We start from the raw sequence: 18,281 nt of genomic DNA, 5'->3' as shown, positions 1-18,281 counted from the left end.
CATGTTACAAGGCTTCAAAGGTATATCCTGTTCCGAAGCAAACTCTACTGGACAAAATTAAATATGTACAAGTATTCAAAAGGCTGCCCAGGAGCTTCAGCTGTGCTAACGACAGAAGAAGAAAGTTTTATTGTCAAATGGGTTTGTTATCTGGCGGAAATAGGCTTTCCAGTAACAAAATATCAACTTTGAAAACTGCGTTACTAACTTGGTTATGGAACTAAATCGGCCGAATTCTTTTAAAAATAATATACCAGACAGAAAGTGGTTGCAAGGGTTTTTGAAAAGAAATCCCACAGTGAGTCAACGTGTTTCGCAATCCTTAACAGTTTCTCGTGCATCGGTAACAGAATCTTCCATAAGAAGTTGGTTTAAAAGAGTATATCAATACTTGGAAAATAACAATTGTCTCGATGTTTTAGAAGATTCAACACGAATCTTCAACTGTGATGAGTCCGCGTTTTTTCTTTGTCCAAAAGGTCAAGCAGTTTTGACAAAACGCGGTTCAAAGCATGTATACTTCAGATCTGGCAATGATGATAAAGAATGTTTTACATTATGCATAGGAGCTTCCGCTTCCGGTAAAATGATGCCAACTTTTGCTCTCTTTCCATACAAAAGACTTCCAACCAACATACTTTCCAAATTTCCTTCTGATTGGGCTATTGGAAAGTCGGATTCAGGCTGGATGACCTGTGAAACATTTTATGAATATATAACAAATGTCTTTTATCCCTTCATCCTGAAAGAAAATATACAACTCCCAATCGTACTATTTTTGGATGGGCACACCTCACATTTGTCGCTGCATCTTATTGAGTTTTGCAAGAAGCAAGGAATCATACTTATAGCGCTTCTTCCAAACTCGACACACTTGCTGCAATCAATGGATGTTGCAGTATTTCATAGTTTAAAAAATGACTGGAGAAAGCAAATACAAAATTGGAGAATGCTAAATAATGGACAAAGAATAAAACGGGAAGATTTCGGACCTATTGTTCAGAAATACATACAATCTACAATCACTTCTGATATACTACAAAACGGTTTTAAGGCTTGTGGCATATTTCCGTTTAATGAAGATGCAGTGGCTTACAATAAAATTTTAAAACCTGACATCAGAGACACATCCAATATAATCAGAGTACCAAACATGAATATCGCAGAAATTTCAGAGAACTATGAAGCAACAAAAACACTTGAAACTAATTCCGAAGAATTTTTACAAAGTTTTGAGAAAAGGTTGCCGGCTGAAAAGCTTAAACTGTTTATTGAGTGCAGCGGAACTTGGAAAGGTGATGTTAAGGACGAAAACTTATTTTACTTTTTGAGAAGTGTTAAGAATGAGCAAACAAGCAGCTGCATTGCAAGTATTTCTAATTCCGATCTTAATATTACGAGTATTTTAGCTAACAACGACTGTTTATTGGATATCGAAAACATGAGTATTGATTTCATAGATTTCAATGAAGAATTAGTTAACAAACATAATTTGAGCAGCTCAACTTCATCTTGTGCCGTGAAGTCCAAGCAGCGTAAAGTAGTACATATATTGGACAGTGTACCTTGCCCAGTAGCTCAAGCCATTAACTTCGAAGATATCCCAACAACTGTCAACCATCCACCAAGACCTCAGTTGCCCCCTAGGGAGGCGAATGGCAATGTAGACGTGGTTAATATTAACCCTCTGTGACTGATGTGGTAGTCTAGCAGACACCAACAGGCACAAAAGAGTATTTTGTACCGTTATTTTCCATACATCTACTCTCTCGTTCTCTGTACCTTCTTATTGTGTACTCATGCCTATGTTAGTTTGTTCAGATCGATTGATGTAAGCACACGTGCCATTTTAAGCGATAAAGTGTCTGCGAGTCAACCACATCAATATTAAGGTAGGTGTCTGTGAGACAATCACATCAGTATTTTTGTTATATTTTCATAGTGTCTCCTAAACAACACGTCAGTAAAATTGTTATTTTATAGTTTTGTTATTATGGAGAAATCAAACATATCACAACATTGTTCTAAGAGAACCTCATGTGGAACTTTTAAAAACCGAAATGAGGTAATACTACAGTGGCTGGAGGAAGAGAGTGAGCATGAGTTCAGCGATATGGATGGTGAATGCAATGACCCCAATTTTCAGCCAGAAACGGCTCTTTTAGATAATGATGAAGACAATGAAGAACAACATGCGACTACCTCTGAGCCACAAAATATTTGTGAAGAAGTGAATCAACATCCAACAAGCGACTACTACAAAGGTAAGAAAGGATTTTTGTGGAGTGCAAGAGAGCGACCAAAAACATCTAGAACAGCAGCCCATAACATAGTTAGACTACCAGGTCGTCTGCATACTTCTACCTTTGAAGGATATTTACAGCTATGGTCCAAAATTTTTGACGAATCCATGTTGGAATGTTTAGTACAATATACTAATCAAAAACTCTGTAACTACCGAGCTAAATTTAATAATACTACAAAGGTGGAACTTATGGATACTTATGTAACGGAAATGAAAGCATTCATTGGCCTACTATACTACACTTCAGTTTTTAAATGTAATGACGCAGATCTTCGCACAATATTCGCAACCGATGGCAGTGGCCGTGAAATATTTCGTTGTGGGATGTCAAATTTACGTTTTTCTTCTTTAGTAAACTGCCTTAGGTTTGACGATTCAACTACCAGAGCGGAGCGTCTCAAAGACGATCAACTTGCGCCAATTTCAAATTTCTTCAACAAATTTATTCTAAACAGTCAATTTCAATATACACCCGGACCATACCTTTGCATCGATGAAATGTTACTGCCGTTTAAAGGTCGCTGCAAGTTTATAATTTACATGCCTCAGAAACCAGCAAAGTATGGCATTAAAATAATGTTGTTAGTCGATGCTCGCACATACTACATTTACAATGCTTATATTTATCATGGTAAAAATTCTGACGGTATATCCTGTTCCGAAGCAAACTCTACTGGACAAAATTAAATATGTACAAGTATTCAAAAGGCTGCCCAGGAGCTTCAGCTGTGCTAACGACAGAAGAAGAAAGTTTTATTGTCAAATGGGTTTGTTATCTGGCGGAAATAGGCTTTCCAGTAACAAAATATCAACTTTGAAACTGCGTTACTAACTTGGTTATGGAACTAAATCGGCCGAATTCTTTTAAAAATAATATACCAGACAGAAAGTGGTTGCAAGGGTTTTTGAAAAGAAATCCCACAGTGAGTCAACGTGTTTCGCAATCCTTAACAGTTTCTCGTGCATCGGTAACAGAATCTTCCATAAGAAGTTGGTTTAAAAGAGTATATCAATACTTGGAAAATAACAATTGTCTCGATGTTTTAGAAGATTCAACACGAATCTTCAACTGTGATGAGTCCGCGTTTTTTCTTTGTCCAAAAGGTCAAGCAGTTTTGACAAAACGCGGTTCAAAGCATGTATACTTCAGATCTGGCAATGATGATAAAGAATGTTTTACATTATGCATAGGAGCTTCCGCTTCCGGTAAAATGATGCCAACTTTTGCTCTCTTTCCATACAAAAGACTTCCAACCAACATACTTTCCAAATTTCCTTCTGATTGGGCTATTGGAAAGTCGGATTCAGGCTGGATGACCTGTGAAACATTTTATGAATATATAACAAATGTCTTTTATCCCTTCATCCTGAAAGAAAATATACAACTCCCAATCGTACTATTTTTGGATGGGCACACCTCACATTTGTCGCTGCATCTTATTGAGTTTTGCAAGAAGCAAGGAATCATACTTATAGCGCTTCTTCCAAACTCGACACACTTGCTGCAATCAATGGATGTTGCAGTATTTCATAGTTTAAAAAATGACTGGAGAAAGCAAATACAAAATTGGAGAATGCTAAATAATGGACAAAGAATAAAACGGGAAGATTTCGGACCTATTGTTCAGAAATACATACAATCTACAATCACTTCTGATATACTACAAAACGGTTTTAAGGCTTGTGGCATATTTCCGTTTAATGAAGATGCAGTGGCTTACAATAAAATTTTAAAACCTGACATCAGAGACACATCCAATATAATCAGAGTACCAAACATGAATATCGCAGAAATTTCAGAGAACTATGAAGCAACAAAAACACTTGAAACTAATTCCGAAGAATTTTTACAAAGTTTTGAGAAAAGGTTGCCGGCTGAAAAGCTTAAACTGTTTATTGAGTGCAGCGGAACTTGGAAAGGTGATGTTAAGGACGAAAACTTATTTTACTTTTTGAGAAGTGTTAAGAATGAGCAAACAAGCAGCTGCATTGCAAGTATTTCTAATTCCGATCTTAATATTACGAGTATTTTAGCTAACAACGACTGTTTATTGGATATCGAAAACATGAGTATTGATTTCATAGATTTCAATGAAGAATTAGTTAACAAACATAATTTGAGCAGCTCAACTTCATCTTGTGCCGTGAAGTCCAAGCAGCGTAAAGTAGTACATATATTGGACAGTGTACCTTGCCCAGTAGCTCAAGCCATTAACTTCGAAGATATCCCAACAACTGTCAACCATCCACCAAGACCTCAGTTGCCCCCTAGGGAGGCGAATGGCAATGTAGACGTGGTTAATATTAACCCTCTGTGACTGATGTGGTAGTCTAGCAGACACCAACAGGCACAAAAGAGTATTTTGTACCGTTATTTTCCATACATCTACTCTCTCGTTCTCTGTACCTTCTTATTGTGTACTCATGCCTATGTTAGTTTGTTCAGATCGATTGATGTAAGCACACGTGCCATTTTAAGCGATAAAGTGTCTGCGAGTCAACCACATCAATATTAAGGTAGGTGTCTGTGAGACAATCACATCAGTATTTTTGTTATATTTTCATAGTGTCTCCTAAACAACACGTCAGTAAAATTGTTATTTTATAGTTTTGTTATTATGGAGAAATCAAACATATCACAACATTGTTCTAAGAGAACCTCATGTGGAACTTTTAAAAACCGAAATGAGGTAATACTACAGTGGCTGGAGGAAGAGAGTGAGCATGAGTTCAGCGATATGGATGGTGAATGCAATGACCCCAATTTTCAGCCAGAAACGGCTCTTTTAGATAATGATGAAGACAATGAAGAACAACATGCGACTACCTCTGAGCCACAAAATATTTGTGAAGAAGTGAATCAACATCCAACAAGCGACTACTACAAAGGTAAGAAAGGATTTTTGTGGAGTGCAAGAGAGCGACCAAAAACATCTAGAACAGCAGCCCATAACATAGTTAGACTACCAGGTCGTCTGCATACTTCTACCTTTGAAGGATATTTACAGCTATGGTCCAAAATTTTTGACGAATCCATGTTGGAATGTTTAGTACAATATACTAATCAAAAACTCTGTAACTACCGAGCTAAATTTAATAATACTACAAAGGTGGAAGTTATGGATACTTATGTAACGGAAATGAAAGCATTCATTGGCCTACTATACTACACTTCAGTTTTTAAATGTAATGACGCAGATCTTCGCACAATATTCGCAACCGATGGCAGTGGCCGTGAAATATTTCGTTGTGGGATGTCAAATTTACGTTTTTCTTCTTTAGTAAACTGCCTTAGGTTTGACGATTCAACTACCAGAGCGGAGCGTCTCAAAGACGATCAACTTGCGCCAATTTCAAATTTCTTCAACAAATTTATTCTAAACAGTCAATTTCAATATACACCCGGACCATACCTTTGCATCGATGAAATGTTACTGCCGTTTAAAGGTCGCTGCAAGTTTATAATTTACATGCCTCAGAAACCAGCAAAGTATGGCATTAAAATAATGTTGTTAGTCGATGCTCGCACATACTACATTTACAATGCTTATATTTATCATGGTAAAAATTCTGACGGCATAGGGTTAAATGAACAGGAAAGGAAATTGGCAGTACCAACTCAGTCTGTGTTAAGACTTGTGAAGGTTGTCGAAAACTCAAACCGGAACATTACGGCTGACAATTGGTTTAGCTCTATACCACTTATGGAAGCTCTGCTGAAAAAGGGATTGACTTACTTAGGAACTCTAAAAAAAATAAAGTTGAGATACCGCCTTCTTTCTTACCGTGCAAAACTAGAGAAGTAGGGAGTTCAATGTATGGTTTTACGAAAGAATTTACCCTATTATCATATGTACCGAAAAAAAATAAAGCTGTTTTGCTGATTTCGTCTTCTCACCATTGTCAAGAAATAGACACTGATACAAAAAAACCTGTTATGATAGCAGATTACAACGCTACAAAAGGAGGAGTTGACGAAATTGATAAAAAGTGTTCGATATATTCATGCAGTCGAAAAACTCGTCGATGGCCTATGGCAGTATTTCAAAGAGTACTAGATATGGTTGGTGTTAATGCCTTTGTCTTATATCAAATGTGTACTGACAGTGATGTAAAAATGAGAAGAAAAACATTTATGCTTAATCTGGCAAGAGAATTGGTGCTAGACCATATGAAATTCCGGGTGTACAATGAAAGGTTGCCAAGAGAACTAAGAATGATGCTCACCAGGGTTCTTGGCCAAGATCTACCCCCTCCTCCACCAATTATTCAATCTAATCCACCAAGTGGACGAAAATTGTGTTCAATTTGTCCCCAAAAAATAAAAAGGGTAACAAGGTATTGCTGTTGTGATTGCTTAAAGCCAATCTGCCTCCAGTGCTCCAAGCCTCTTTGTGAAACCTGCCAGGAAAAGTTGTAGTTTTTAACATATATATATATACATATGATCTCAAGTCTTAAGACTGTTTAACTTAAGTGCAAATTAAGCAAAATCTAAAATTTTTGCTACATAAATTATAACATGAAATATTTTTTGATTGTTAAGTTATAGGCTTTAATGTGCCACTTAACATGTTTGATAATTTTCTTTTTTACCACTGGATTTATTACTTTTTGATATCAACTGTTAAATTGAAGTCTAAATAATAAAAAATTAAAAACATTTGTTCAAAAAAATTTATTTTTGAGTTGTTTTTTGATCTTCTAATACAGGTCTATGTTTTTTGCAGAAAAATCATGCCATACCGATAAATAACACATAACACCAATTTTCGCTTTGAATTAAAAAAATACCTTTATAAATAATAACTTAAACTTATTAACAATAAATAAAAATGGTTTTGTTAGTTTTACAAAACGGAACTTGGAAAATATAAGACATAGAAATGGTGTCTGCTAGTCTACCACGTCATTAGAATTGTTAGAACAATATCACGTCAGTCACAGAGGGTTAATTCGAGAACTCCACCAAAAAGCAAAGTTAATGCAATAGAAATAAAATAGTCTGAATTTCCAACGCCTTTCAAAAATGCTCTTTTCTGGCCAGAGCCCCAACCAGTGAACCCGAACAAAAAATTTGTCAAGAAAAAATTAACCCCAACTGTCGCCACTGCTTCTGAATACATTGAGTATCAGCGACGCTTGGATGAAGAAAAAAAGATTAAGAAAGGAAAGATAATTTTAAAAAAGAAAGAAAAGCAAGGTTCAAAGGTGAAAGTAAAACGGAACATTAATAATAGTTTTAATCCAGGAGACTATGTTGTAGTAAGGTATGAAGGCGAGAAATTTCTTGGGCTGGTGTTAAAAATTACTAATGGGAATCCAGAAAAATTTCAAATGAAAACCATGACAATGAGTGGATCTAACTGGCGTTGGCCAGAAAAAGAAGATATTTTAGAATACGACGCCGATGAAGTAGTTAAAAAAATTAATTTACCTCAGCCTATAAATAAGAGAGGAATATTTTCAATACCTGATATGTAATAAACTAAAATTTAATATTGAACTGACTTTATGTATATTAATGTAATTGAAATTATTTTATTTCACGTACAAGTAATTGAATGTATACAGTTTTACTAACTAAATACTTATTATTTTATGTGTATATATCGCATCAAATGCATAGCTGACAAATAATGTCATTAAAATATTTGAAGTTATTTTATTTATGTGAATAAAAATGTTTCCTTGTGTTCCACGTATAAACTGTGTAAGTTTTACTTACAAATTGCTAGGAATAGTTGAAATAAGAACTTTTTCTAATGTAGCACGGAATAAGGATCACTTTAGCACGGAATTAGGATTTTGACAAAATTTTAGCACGGAATTGGGGCCAATTGAGTGTTTCAGAAAAGCATTAATAACAAAAAAACGGTACAAAAATTCTATCATTTGAAAAGTGAATATGAAAAATAAAAGCTTTATTTACGATTTGTTAATAATTCTTCATTCCGTCTAACTTTTGATTCACTGTAATATGCGTATATTCATCAATCTACCTTAATATGCCGTAATTAGGAGCATTTACCTTAGTTAACCGATCTGAACAATTTCTTGGGAGATAACATTGTTGCCTTAGAAAATAATATATACCAAATTTCGTGAATATACGTATCTTGTCAATCGTCGCTGTGAACGGACTTATTTTTTCTCTGCTCCGTGTTCTATTGTTTAATCTTTATTAATGCCGTGTGTTTGCGGCCATAGAGTTGATCGTGCTCAGCCCAAGATCAGCTGCAGTAAATGCAATGAATTCTTCCACTTATCGTGTGTGAATTTATCACAGGCTGATGTTGATTTTTTGGTGAAGTCTAAAAACGCTTTTTACTGTAAAGTATGCACGGTAGTTCGCAGAAATTCTATTCGCTCGCCGCCTGCGTCGCCATCTGTGCGCAATGCTCAATCAATCAGTGAAGTGAACGAACCTTTGTTAGAGTCTAATGACCTTAATATGGTAAATGCGGTGCTTAATTCTTTTGTTTCGGAAGTTAGTTCACTGAGAAGTGAACAATCGAAGGAGGTCACATTATTACAACAACTCCGTGATGATCGAAATTCGTTAATCGTTAAGCTTAACGAACTTAAATCAGAGTTCTGCATTGTACAAAAGAAATTGTCCGATATCGGCAAGTTCTCTGGACCAGCTTCGCATGCTCTCTCTGCTACGAATGCTGTTGATACAAATGCTTCTTCATTCGCTTCTCCGCCTAACGCTGCTGTTTCTAACGGGGCATCTCGACACGATAGAATTTATAGAATACCAAAGGGTGATTTTTTAAGAGCTTGATAACTTTTTTTTAAAAAAAAACGCATAAAATTTGCAAAATCTCATCGGTTCTTTATTTGAAACGTTAGATTGGTTCATGACATTTACTTTTTGAAGATAATTTCATTTAAATGTTGACCGCGGCTGCGTCTTAGGTGGTCCATTCGGAAAGTCCAATTTTGGGCAACTTTTTCGAGCATTTCGGCCGGAATAGCCCGAATTTCTTCGGAAATGTTGTCTTCCAAAGCTGGAATAGTTGCTGGCTTATTTCTGTAGACTTTAGACTTGACGTAGCCCCACAAAAAATAGTCTAAAGGCGTTAAATCGCATGATCTTGGTGGCCAACTTACGGGTCCATTTCTTGAGATGAATTGTTGTCCGAAGTTTTCCCTCAAAATGGCCATAGAATCGCGAGCTGTGTGGCATGTAGCGCCATCTTGTTGAAACCACATGTCAACCAAGTTCAGTTCTTCCATTTTTGGCAACAAAAAGTTTGTTAGCATCGAACGATAGCGATCGCCATTCACCGTAACGTTGCGTCCAACAGCATCTTTGAAAAAATACGGTCCAATGATTCCACCAGCGTACAAACCACACCAAACAGTGCATTTTTCGGGATGCATGGGCAGTTCTTGAACGGCTTCTGGTTGCTCTTCACCCCAAATGCGGCAATTTTGCTTATTTACGTAGCCATTCAACCAGAAATGAGCCTCATCGCTGAACAAAACACGCGCGCGAAACACATTTCGAACCGAACACTGATTTTGGTAATAAAATTCAATGATTTGCAAGCGTTGCTCGTTAGTAAGTCTATTCATGATGAAATGTCAAAGCATACTGAGCATCTTTCTCTTTGACACCATGTCTGAAATCCCACGTGATCTGTCAAATACTAATGCATGAAAATCCTAACCTCAAAAAAATCACCCGTTATATTTATATAATATGATATTTTGTTTGTTTCCAATATCTTGATAATGTTTATTAGGTATACACATCAGCCTAATATCCAAACGCTATAATATTTCAATTTTTTTCCTTAAAATATTATTTTTTTGTACTTGAATATCCTACTTCTTGTTAATTACTTATTATATGTTACAGGTTTAACTGTGCCTTAATAAGTTATGGCTGAGTCTATCAAAGTTTTTTTAAAAATGCTAAGTTTTTTGTTCCTGAATAATATAAGTATTTCAGCCTAAAACGAAAGTACATATTTGAGAAAATCTTGAAATCGTTAAATGTTTCGGTGTGGTAGAATTAAATATTTATTTATTGTAAGATGTGTTAAATCAAGGGTCAAAGTTGATTCCTCTATTACAGAGGTTATTATCCAAAAGAATTTAAGCAATGAAATAGATGCTCAGAAGCGGTGGACTCTCATCCTCCGAATAGAACACTTATTTAGACTTCTGTTTAATAAAATGCAGAGGTATTTCGATAATTTTTGCTGACAAGAGTACTTGGGCGCTTTTTTGACTACACTTTTTCAATGATTATCTCAGCATTTCATTCTGTTCTTAGCATTGAGGTTAATAATCGAAGTTTCGCAAATTCAGCGAAAGCATATCTATAACCTACAAGGACTACAATATTAGTAACAATAACAGTATTAGGACTGCTCTCGCCATATATATGTGAAGTTTAGGTCAACTGTGCTTGATAGTCGGCATAATAGTACAACAGGGCGTGTACGTGACGTGCGGTGGCATTAGAGCAGTGTTTCCCAAAGTGGGCGATAACGCCCCCTTGTGGGCGCTGCAGGTGTCAAGGGGGCGGTAAGAGACCCAGAAAGAAAATGGGGGCGTTGTGTAGAAGCCTGTGGGGCTATTTGCAATTTTATTTAGCTAGGAGGCCTCTTAGACAACGACTACATGAGCTCTCGACTCTCAACAACAACTTGTGAGCATCAACTAATATGAATTAAAAGATTGCTCAAACTCGGTTCTATATTTTTCTCCGCGTAGTTCATATATCTCTCCTATTTTATTTAATATAGAAAAAATGAAAATCATGTCCATCGGTGGCTCCGTTTCATAACGGGGCATTTCTACAGGATAGAATTTATAAAATACTAGAGGACCCGTCCACGCTTCACTGTGGCTGATACATAGATAATACTACTACTACCATCTATATGATTTCTATTAGTTGGATTATAACTATTAGTTAATGAGATATAGCATTTTTCTGAAGCAACTTGTGTTAGTTTAAAAAAATCGATCATAAAGCATTTCATGTGTCAATAAAGCATTGTTTTTTTGTGAAAAATACTGTTGAATTTGGGCTCAGGGAAATCCACCGTTGAGTTGCAAAGTAGGTGCTCGCAAGTTCATAATCCAACAAAAACAACTAATTCTGAGAAGTGTTTAAGTACTCTCTAATCGCAATAAATAAAGAAATATAGCTCCATCATTTCCCGCTGGAGTCCAATCGACAGTCATTCTAGTGGACTGCACATGATGAAGTTGGTGGTGATGGTTTTCAGGCGTGGAAAAACGAAAAAGGCGGCTGGAAAGGTTGTGACATCAGTCTTTAGAGATGCGCGTGGTATAATACATACTCAACGACTGATTACTGAACCATTTATAATCTATTTCACGGCGTATTTGGTTGCAGTTCTTTTCTTCTATTCCAAATACTTAGCAATTGTATTATGGAAAATGTCAATGTTATTGGAAGTGTTTCCGCTGGCTGTACTGTATTCTCTGGGTTGAAAAACACTCTTTAGCCATTCTTCAAATAAACTGCGAGACGCACAACAGTCAAAAAACGTTCATGAATTGCAGAAGTAAATACCCTACAAAGCGCTTTATTGCAGTTCACGTATCGACCGTATCGTTCAAGACCAATAACCGCCATATTGGTTCCTTTGATGACGTACTTACAAACGTATTTTATAGATTACACCAAACTGCAATACTAAACATTGATATCAGTTTTGAATGTGAATTAGACAACAGTGGAGAATATAGTACGATCAATATGTTCTCAACTTCGATATTCACTACTCTAAGTTGAATGGTAAATGTTCTGCCATTGTCGTCTGATGAGCTACGACGATAGAATGGATATCCATCTTTTCCAGTTTGCGTTTCCGAAAGAAAAGCACATGGATAGTGTTTCGTGCATTTATTGCAAGTGGAATTGTGATGTCCGCAAGGTCCATGCACCATATTGGTTTTCATCGCTTCGTAGAATAATGAATCTTTCTCTGCATGAGGAATTTCGGCAGAAATGATTTCATCAATTTGATCTGGTGTAACCACCATCCACCATTCAAAGAAAAATGTGTGCCTGGGGCAAACCTCTTTTTTGCAACTCAACAGAGTACATCCAGCATCTGACTGCACCATACTCGTATATAACGGGTGATTTTTTTGAGGTTAGGATTTTCATGCATTAGTATTTGACAGATCACGTGGGATTTCAGACATGGTGTCAAAGAGAAAGATGCTCAGTATGCTTTGACATTTCATCATGAATAGACTTACTAACGAGCAACGCTTGCAAATCATTGAATTTTATTACCAAAATCAGTGTTCGGTTCGAAATGTGTTTCGCGCGCGTGTTTTGTTCAGCGATGAGGCTCATTTCTGGTTGAATGGCTACGTAAATAAGCAAAATTGCCGCATTTGGGGTGAAGAGCAACCAGAAGCCGTTCAAGAACTGCCCATGCATCCCGAAAAATGCACTGTTTGGTGTGGTTTGTACGCTGGTGGAATCATTGGACCGTATTTTTTCAAAGATGCTGTTGGACGCAACGTTACGGTGAATGGCGATCGCTATCGTTCGATGCTAACAAACTTTTTGTTGCCAAAAATGGAAGAACTGAACTTGGTTGACATGTGGTTTCAACAAGATGGCGCTACATGCCACACAGCTCGCGATTCTATGGCCATTTTGAGGGAAAACTTCGGACAACAATTCATCTCAAGAAATGGACCCGTAAGTTGGCCACCAAGATCATGCGATTTAACGCCTTTAGACTATTTTTTGTGGGGCTACGTCAAGTCTAAAGTCTACAGAAATAAGCCAGCAACTATTCCAGCTTTGGAAGACAACATTTCCGAAGAAATTTGGGCTATTCCGGCCGAAATGCTCGAAAAAGTTGCCCAAAATTGGACTTTCCGAATGGACCACCTAAGACGCAGCCGCGGTCAACATTTAAATGAAATTATCTTCAAAAAGTAAATGTCATGAACCAATCTAACGTTTCAAATAAAGAACCGATGAGATTTTGCAAATTTTATGCGTTTTTTTTTTAAAAAAGTTATCAAGCTCTTAAAAAATCACCCTTTACATACGTTGCTTCAAGATAAAGTTCATCAAACACTGTAGCTGTTGTTTGAAAAGTCTTGCTGTATTATCGTGATGATCGCTTTCTGATTGACAGCGATCCATAATTCCACACATATGTCATCGCATCGTGGGAGTCTCATGAAGTTCTTGTGTCTTGAGCTGCCATACGTTGATGGCAAAAAGAACGCCGACCGATATTAGCGCGATGTCTTCGTTGCTTCGTAACAAATTTCAATCTGTAATTGATCACTTCGTTTGAAACACACATAAAGTTTTCACTGAATAATTTTCAATAATTTTTCCGGAATAAAAAAGTAAACGACCGAAATTGAACGATTCAAATAATTTACAAATCAAAATATTGAAAAACAAAACAAAAAAGAAGTGTATGAAAAGTCACTTTTTGGAAATTTCCAATTTTTCGACTTTTCCTTATGAAAAGTATATGGTTTTTTTATATCTAACCCTTTCCAGATCCACAGCGAACAACTTCTGATTTCATGAAGATTGGTTCCGCCGTTCTCGAGCGTTAGCGTTACTAACAAACGAACAATCATTTTTACTTACATATGTATGTATGTATGTATATACAAAATAAAACGTTTGTATGGGAAAAAGAAAAGGGCTGTTTTTAGGGGTTTCCGGCAACTTTCGTAATTTTTTCTTACATAAGAACCTTCTCCTAATAATAACAAATACAACCAAAAAAAAATCAGCCAAATCGGTTCAGCCGTTTATGAGTGATGAAATTACAAATAAAGTGATGAAATTACAAATAAAGTGGCATATATATATAGACTAGCTGTCAAACGAACTGCTATTGCCATTGCCAAATCTGTACGTGGGCATTTGCTAGCATGATAGAATCATTTGCGCAAAGGCGTAGGATAGGTAGGTTCGAGCTGATGTAGCCCATGCTTTGAGCTCTTGAAAATTTTATTTTATCATTTGCGAAATGCCGCCGGGTAGGTAGCTGATGTAGCGTACGTTTGAAATCTTTTATGTGGAAAATAAAAAAAGGATTAAGATCCTTTTGTTTACAAATGTATTTCTGGGAAAAAGAAAATAATACCAATGATAAAGATCTTTTTTTTACAAATGTATTTCTGGGAAAAATAAGATAATATGAAAAGGAGAAAGATCCTTTTTTTACAAATGTACTTCTGGGAAAAATAAGAATTCATATTTTTGGACTATTATATAATAATTGCGGCATAAATTTTATATACCAATTGAAATAATATATTTAAAATGCGCAATAATATTTTGATTTATGCTTGTAGTTTATTAAATTCAAGACTTCGCTCATTCCCAACCCAATTTGCATAATTTTTCTCTAAATTAACAATATTAAACTAAATATTAATTTTTTGAAAAAATGTTATTTTGAAAATGTACTTTATTTTTATAATATAACACAACCGTCTTAATACTTGCTCTTCTAAATTTCATATTGCCAAATTGAAAGTGCCGTCGGCATATGTGCAAATGGGATATGTTGCCTCTTCAAAATTTGCATAGGAATGAAAGCTGCGCTGTCAAACTGCTGAAGTGACAGCTTCTAGCTTACTAGACATGGCAAACTAGATAGTATTCTATGTATAGTAAGCTATGAGCAATGTGGAGTCTCCACAGGCTATGTGCACGGCAATGCAGCTGGTATTCTATAAATTCTATCGTGTCGAGATACCCCGTAATGATAATGAGAGTGTGAATTATCTCGCTCCCACTATACCGAAAACGCGCTCTACAGCAGTGGTCGGCATTTCATAGCAAAATTTTGCAAACTAACTTCACACGTACGCTAACGCTCTATCGTTCAGTCCAGAGATAATGAGATGTCCAACTCCTCTCTCACTGGAAGTGAGAGAACATTTGCTAAACGTCAAAACCACCTAAACTTTGACAGTTGACTGGATTGAGGAGGTTTTGACGTTTAGCAATTGGAAACGAGCGATGGCCAGACTGAAATCTTACCAATAAAATATGAAAACGGAGGGATTTGTTGCATCGTTCAGACCACTTATAAAAAATGTTAAGCAATGAAAATTAAATAAATTTATGAAATTTAAAAGAATGAAATGAAATTTAAAAGTATTTGATGAAACGTTTTGTAATGTGATGCATCATAATATTATTTTCAATGGAAATTTATTAAAAACCTTTATTGATTAAGAGCTAAAAAGCTGAAATCCTTTTATTGGGTATTAAAAGTGTTAAATTCAGTTCTTCTAATATACTTTAAAAAGATTTAAATAGTTTCTGCATATAATAAATAACCACTACATAGTAACTTTTATTCGTACTCAATGTTGGGTGTTTTAATTTAAAATGCCCAAAAATTATTATTTTTAGATCTGGCCATAATGGAAAATGTTATAAAAAACGCTTATTTTGAGGCGCTCTCACACTGGAATAAGTTGGGCATCCCATTATCCCTGGTTCAGTCGTTGTCGGGCCAGCTACATGGATAATATGATACGAGACTCTTTGATTCGAGAGAGAGTTGTCAAAACTCGCATTTTTTATAACATTTGCCAATGATGCCACTGCTGAAAAATATTAGATTGGATATTTAATAAATTATACAAAACGCTAAATTAAACACTTTTAAAATGCATACATATATAAATGTTAAAACGCAAAATCATTAATTCATTTACATAAACATTTATTTTGCCAAAATATGTTCGCACAGTTCAATGAAATTTCATTTCACACTAATTTCGTCAAGTAATTAAAGCGGTTTACTTCTGGCATCTCGCCTTTTCTGAAATCAGCTGATCGAAATTCCCTGATCTCTTTCGCTGTCAAATAATCAGGGAACGCGTTTGAGGAAAAAATGAGAGTCAATGCGAGAGTCTCGTATCATATTATCTATGCCAGCAACGAATTAACCATGGATAAATTGATCCGAAACTCTTTGATTCGAGAGAGCGCTGTCAAAGTCCACATTTTTTATAACATTTGTCAACGATGCCACTATGGAAGAAATGTGTTAGGAAATTTTTAGTAAATGTTTTGGGAGTTTGTAATTTCCACACCACCGCTGAGGTATACAAAAGGCGCGTTACCGAAGTTAGTTTTGGGTGCTCGGTTCCCCTATAGGCCTATATCACCCATATAGGTACAAAATAAAATCACAAAAATAACAATAATTGTCGAAATTCAAAAATAATATAAAAATTAACAAAAACATCATTCAAAACAAAAAAATCTTAAAACTATACAAACAAAATATCACATTTCACAATTCTGTTTAACAGCAAATATTTGCATATTTTAAATATGAATATACAATAAGAAAATAAATAAATAAATTATTTACATATATACAAACTAACCTACACCCAGTTTTCAGGGGTAATTATTACATAATTTAAAAGGGCTGGGCAGAAAATAAGAGTTTTAAAAATATATAAAAATTATATGTATATGTTAATATATGAGAAAAAAAATTCGAAAAATAAAGTTCACACACATAAGCTTCCGTAGAGCTTTGAAGATATTTTACCACCTACCTACCTACAAGTGCGAAACGCATAATATTTTTGACTTAAAATTAGGGGTACTAAGGCTTCTATTATAAAATTTAATTAAAAAGAAAATTCTAATTTTAACAAATAATGTTAAAATTAGATCACTGTTGCAATTTTCACAGCAGGAATAGGGTCTGACACATTTGAGTTTATCAAATAAAATTTGCCCTACACCTATCCTATGACAAGTTGAATCAAATTCCTTTAGGAAAATTGCTTCTAATTTATTTAAATAATCTAAAAATTCCTGTGGTGGTCTTACTAAACTACACCTGTCAACTTGTCTCTGTTGAATAAAATAAAATTCTCGTGAAATATCTTCATCTCCTATATATGGCAAGGGTTGGGAGCAAGCGTGTGTCTTATAAATTTTTAAATAAAAATAACCACAGAAATACGAATATGCGTTTTCTTTTAAGAAATCTACTTCTAAATCTAATTCTAAATTTTCGCCTACTACTATCCGATTAAAGGTGTGGTCTGGTCGCGGTAGACCTTGAAATTCTTGCCAAGAAAGATCCCGTACCACTTTGTCATTGCACACACTTGCTATTATTTGATGAGACTGTGCAATTGAAAAGGTTTCGTTTTCAGGAACGGGTTCGCAGTTTCCCTTTACTACGATATTGGCGTATCGCAACCCCCAAGACTTTTTAAAAAGATTGCAAAACATGTAAGGAGTAATCCTTACACTTCTTCCCCCTCCTTTTCTAATATGTCCAAAGTAGTGTTCTAAATTGTCCTGGCAAAGTCTTCGCGTCTGTAGGTTAGTGAAGCCTGACTGTGACAGAAATCGCCACAAACGTCTTAAACTACTTATGTTTAAAATCCAACCCTTAATAAAGGGTGATTTTTTAAGAGCTTGATAACTTTTTTTTAAAAAAAAACGCATAAAATTTGCAAAATCTCATCGGTTCTTTATTTGAAACGTTAGATTGGTTCATGACATTTACTTTTTGAAGATAATTTCATTTAAATGTTGACCGCGGCTGCGTCTTAGGTGGTCCATTCGGAAAGTCCAATTTTGGGCAACTTTTTCGAGCATTTCGGCCGGAATAGCCCGAATTTCTTCGGAAATGTTGTCTTCCAAAGCTGGAATAGTTGCTGGCTTATTTCTGTAGACTTTAGACTTGACGTAGCCCCACAAAAAATAGTCTAAAGGCGTTAAATCGCATGATCTTGGTGGCCAACTTACGGGTCCATTTCTTGAGATGAATTGTTGTCCGAAGTTTTCCCTCAAAATGGCCATAGAATCGCGAGCTGTGTGGCATGTAGCGCCATCTTGTTGAAACCACATGTCAACCAAGTTCAGTTCTTCCATTTTTGGCAACAAAAAGTTTGTTAGCATCGAACGATAGCGATCGCC

At 35.6% G+C, this 18,281-nt stretch overlaps 1 protein-coding gene across 4 annotated transcripts; it reads left to right on the top strand.

Annotated features, from left to right (window-relative positions):
* Nucleotides 1-200: 200 nt before the first annotated feature.
* LOC125777354 (piggyBac transposable element-derived protein 4-like) lies at nt 201-6,758 on the top strand. Of its 4 annotated transcripts, none has more exons than XR_007422268.1 (2): nt 201-1,892; nt 4,914-5,387. XR_007422268.1 is itself a non-coding variant. In XM_049452110.1 (2 exons), the coding sequence occupies exon 2, from the start codon at nt 4,924-4,926 to the stop codon at nt 6,109-6,111; it is 1,188 nt and encodes a 395-aa protein (XP_049308067.1). In that variant the 5' UTR covers nt 201-1,892; nt 4,914-4,923; the 3' UTR covers nt 6,112-6,758. The 4 variants fall into 4 exon arrangements, 1 of the variants encoding a protein (XP_049308067.1); XM_049452110.1 differs by having other exon boundaries at nt 4,914-6,758; XR_007422265.1 differs by having other exon boundaries at nt 215-1,892; nt 1,984-5,387.
* The last annotated feature ends 11,523 nt before the right edge of the window (nt 6,759-18,281 follow it).

Source organism: Bactrocera dorsalis, chromosome 3 (assembly GCF_023373825.1).
Source record: "Bactrocera dorsalis isolate Fly_Bdor chromosome 3, ASM2337382v1, whole genome shotgun sequence".
Classification (NCBI taxonomy): domain Eukaryota; kingdom Metazoa; phylum Arthropoda; class Insecta; order Diptera; family Tephritidae; genus Bactrocera; species Bactrocera dorsalis.
This window is presented reverse-complemented; position numbering and strand designations above follow the sequence as displayed.

Bases quoted from the DNA above. Each gene is read 5' to 3' on its own strand.
- LOC125777354 (XM_049452110.1), top strand. From the start codon at position 4,924: ATGGAGAAATCAAACATATCACAACATTGTTCTAAGAGAACCTCATGT.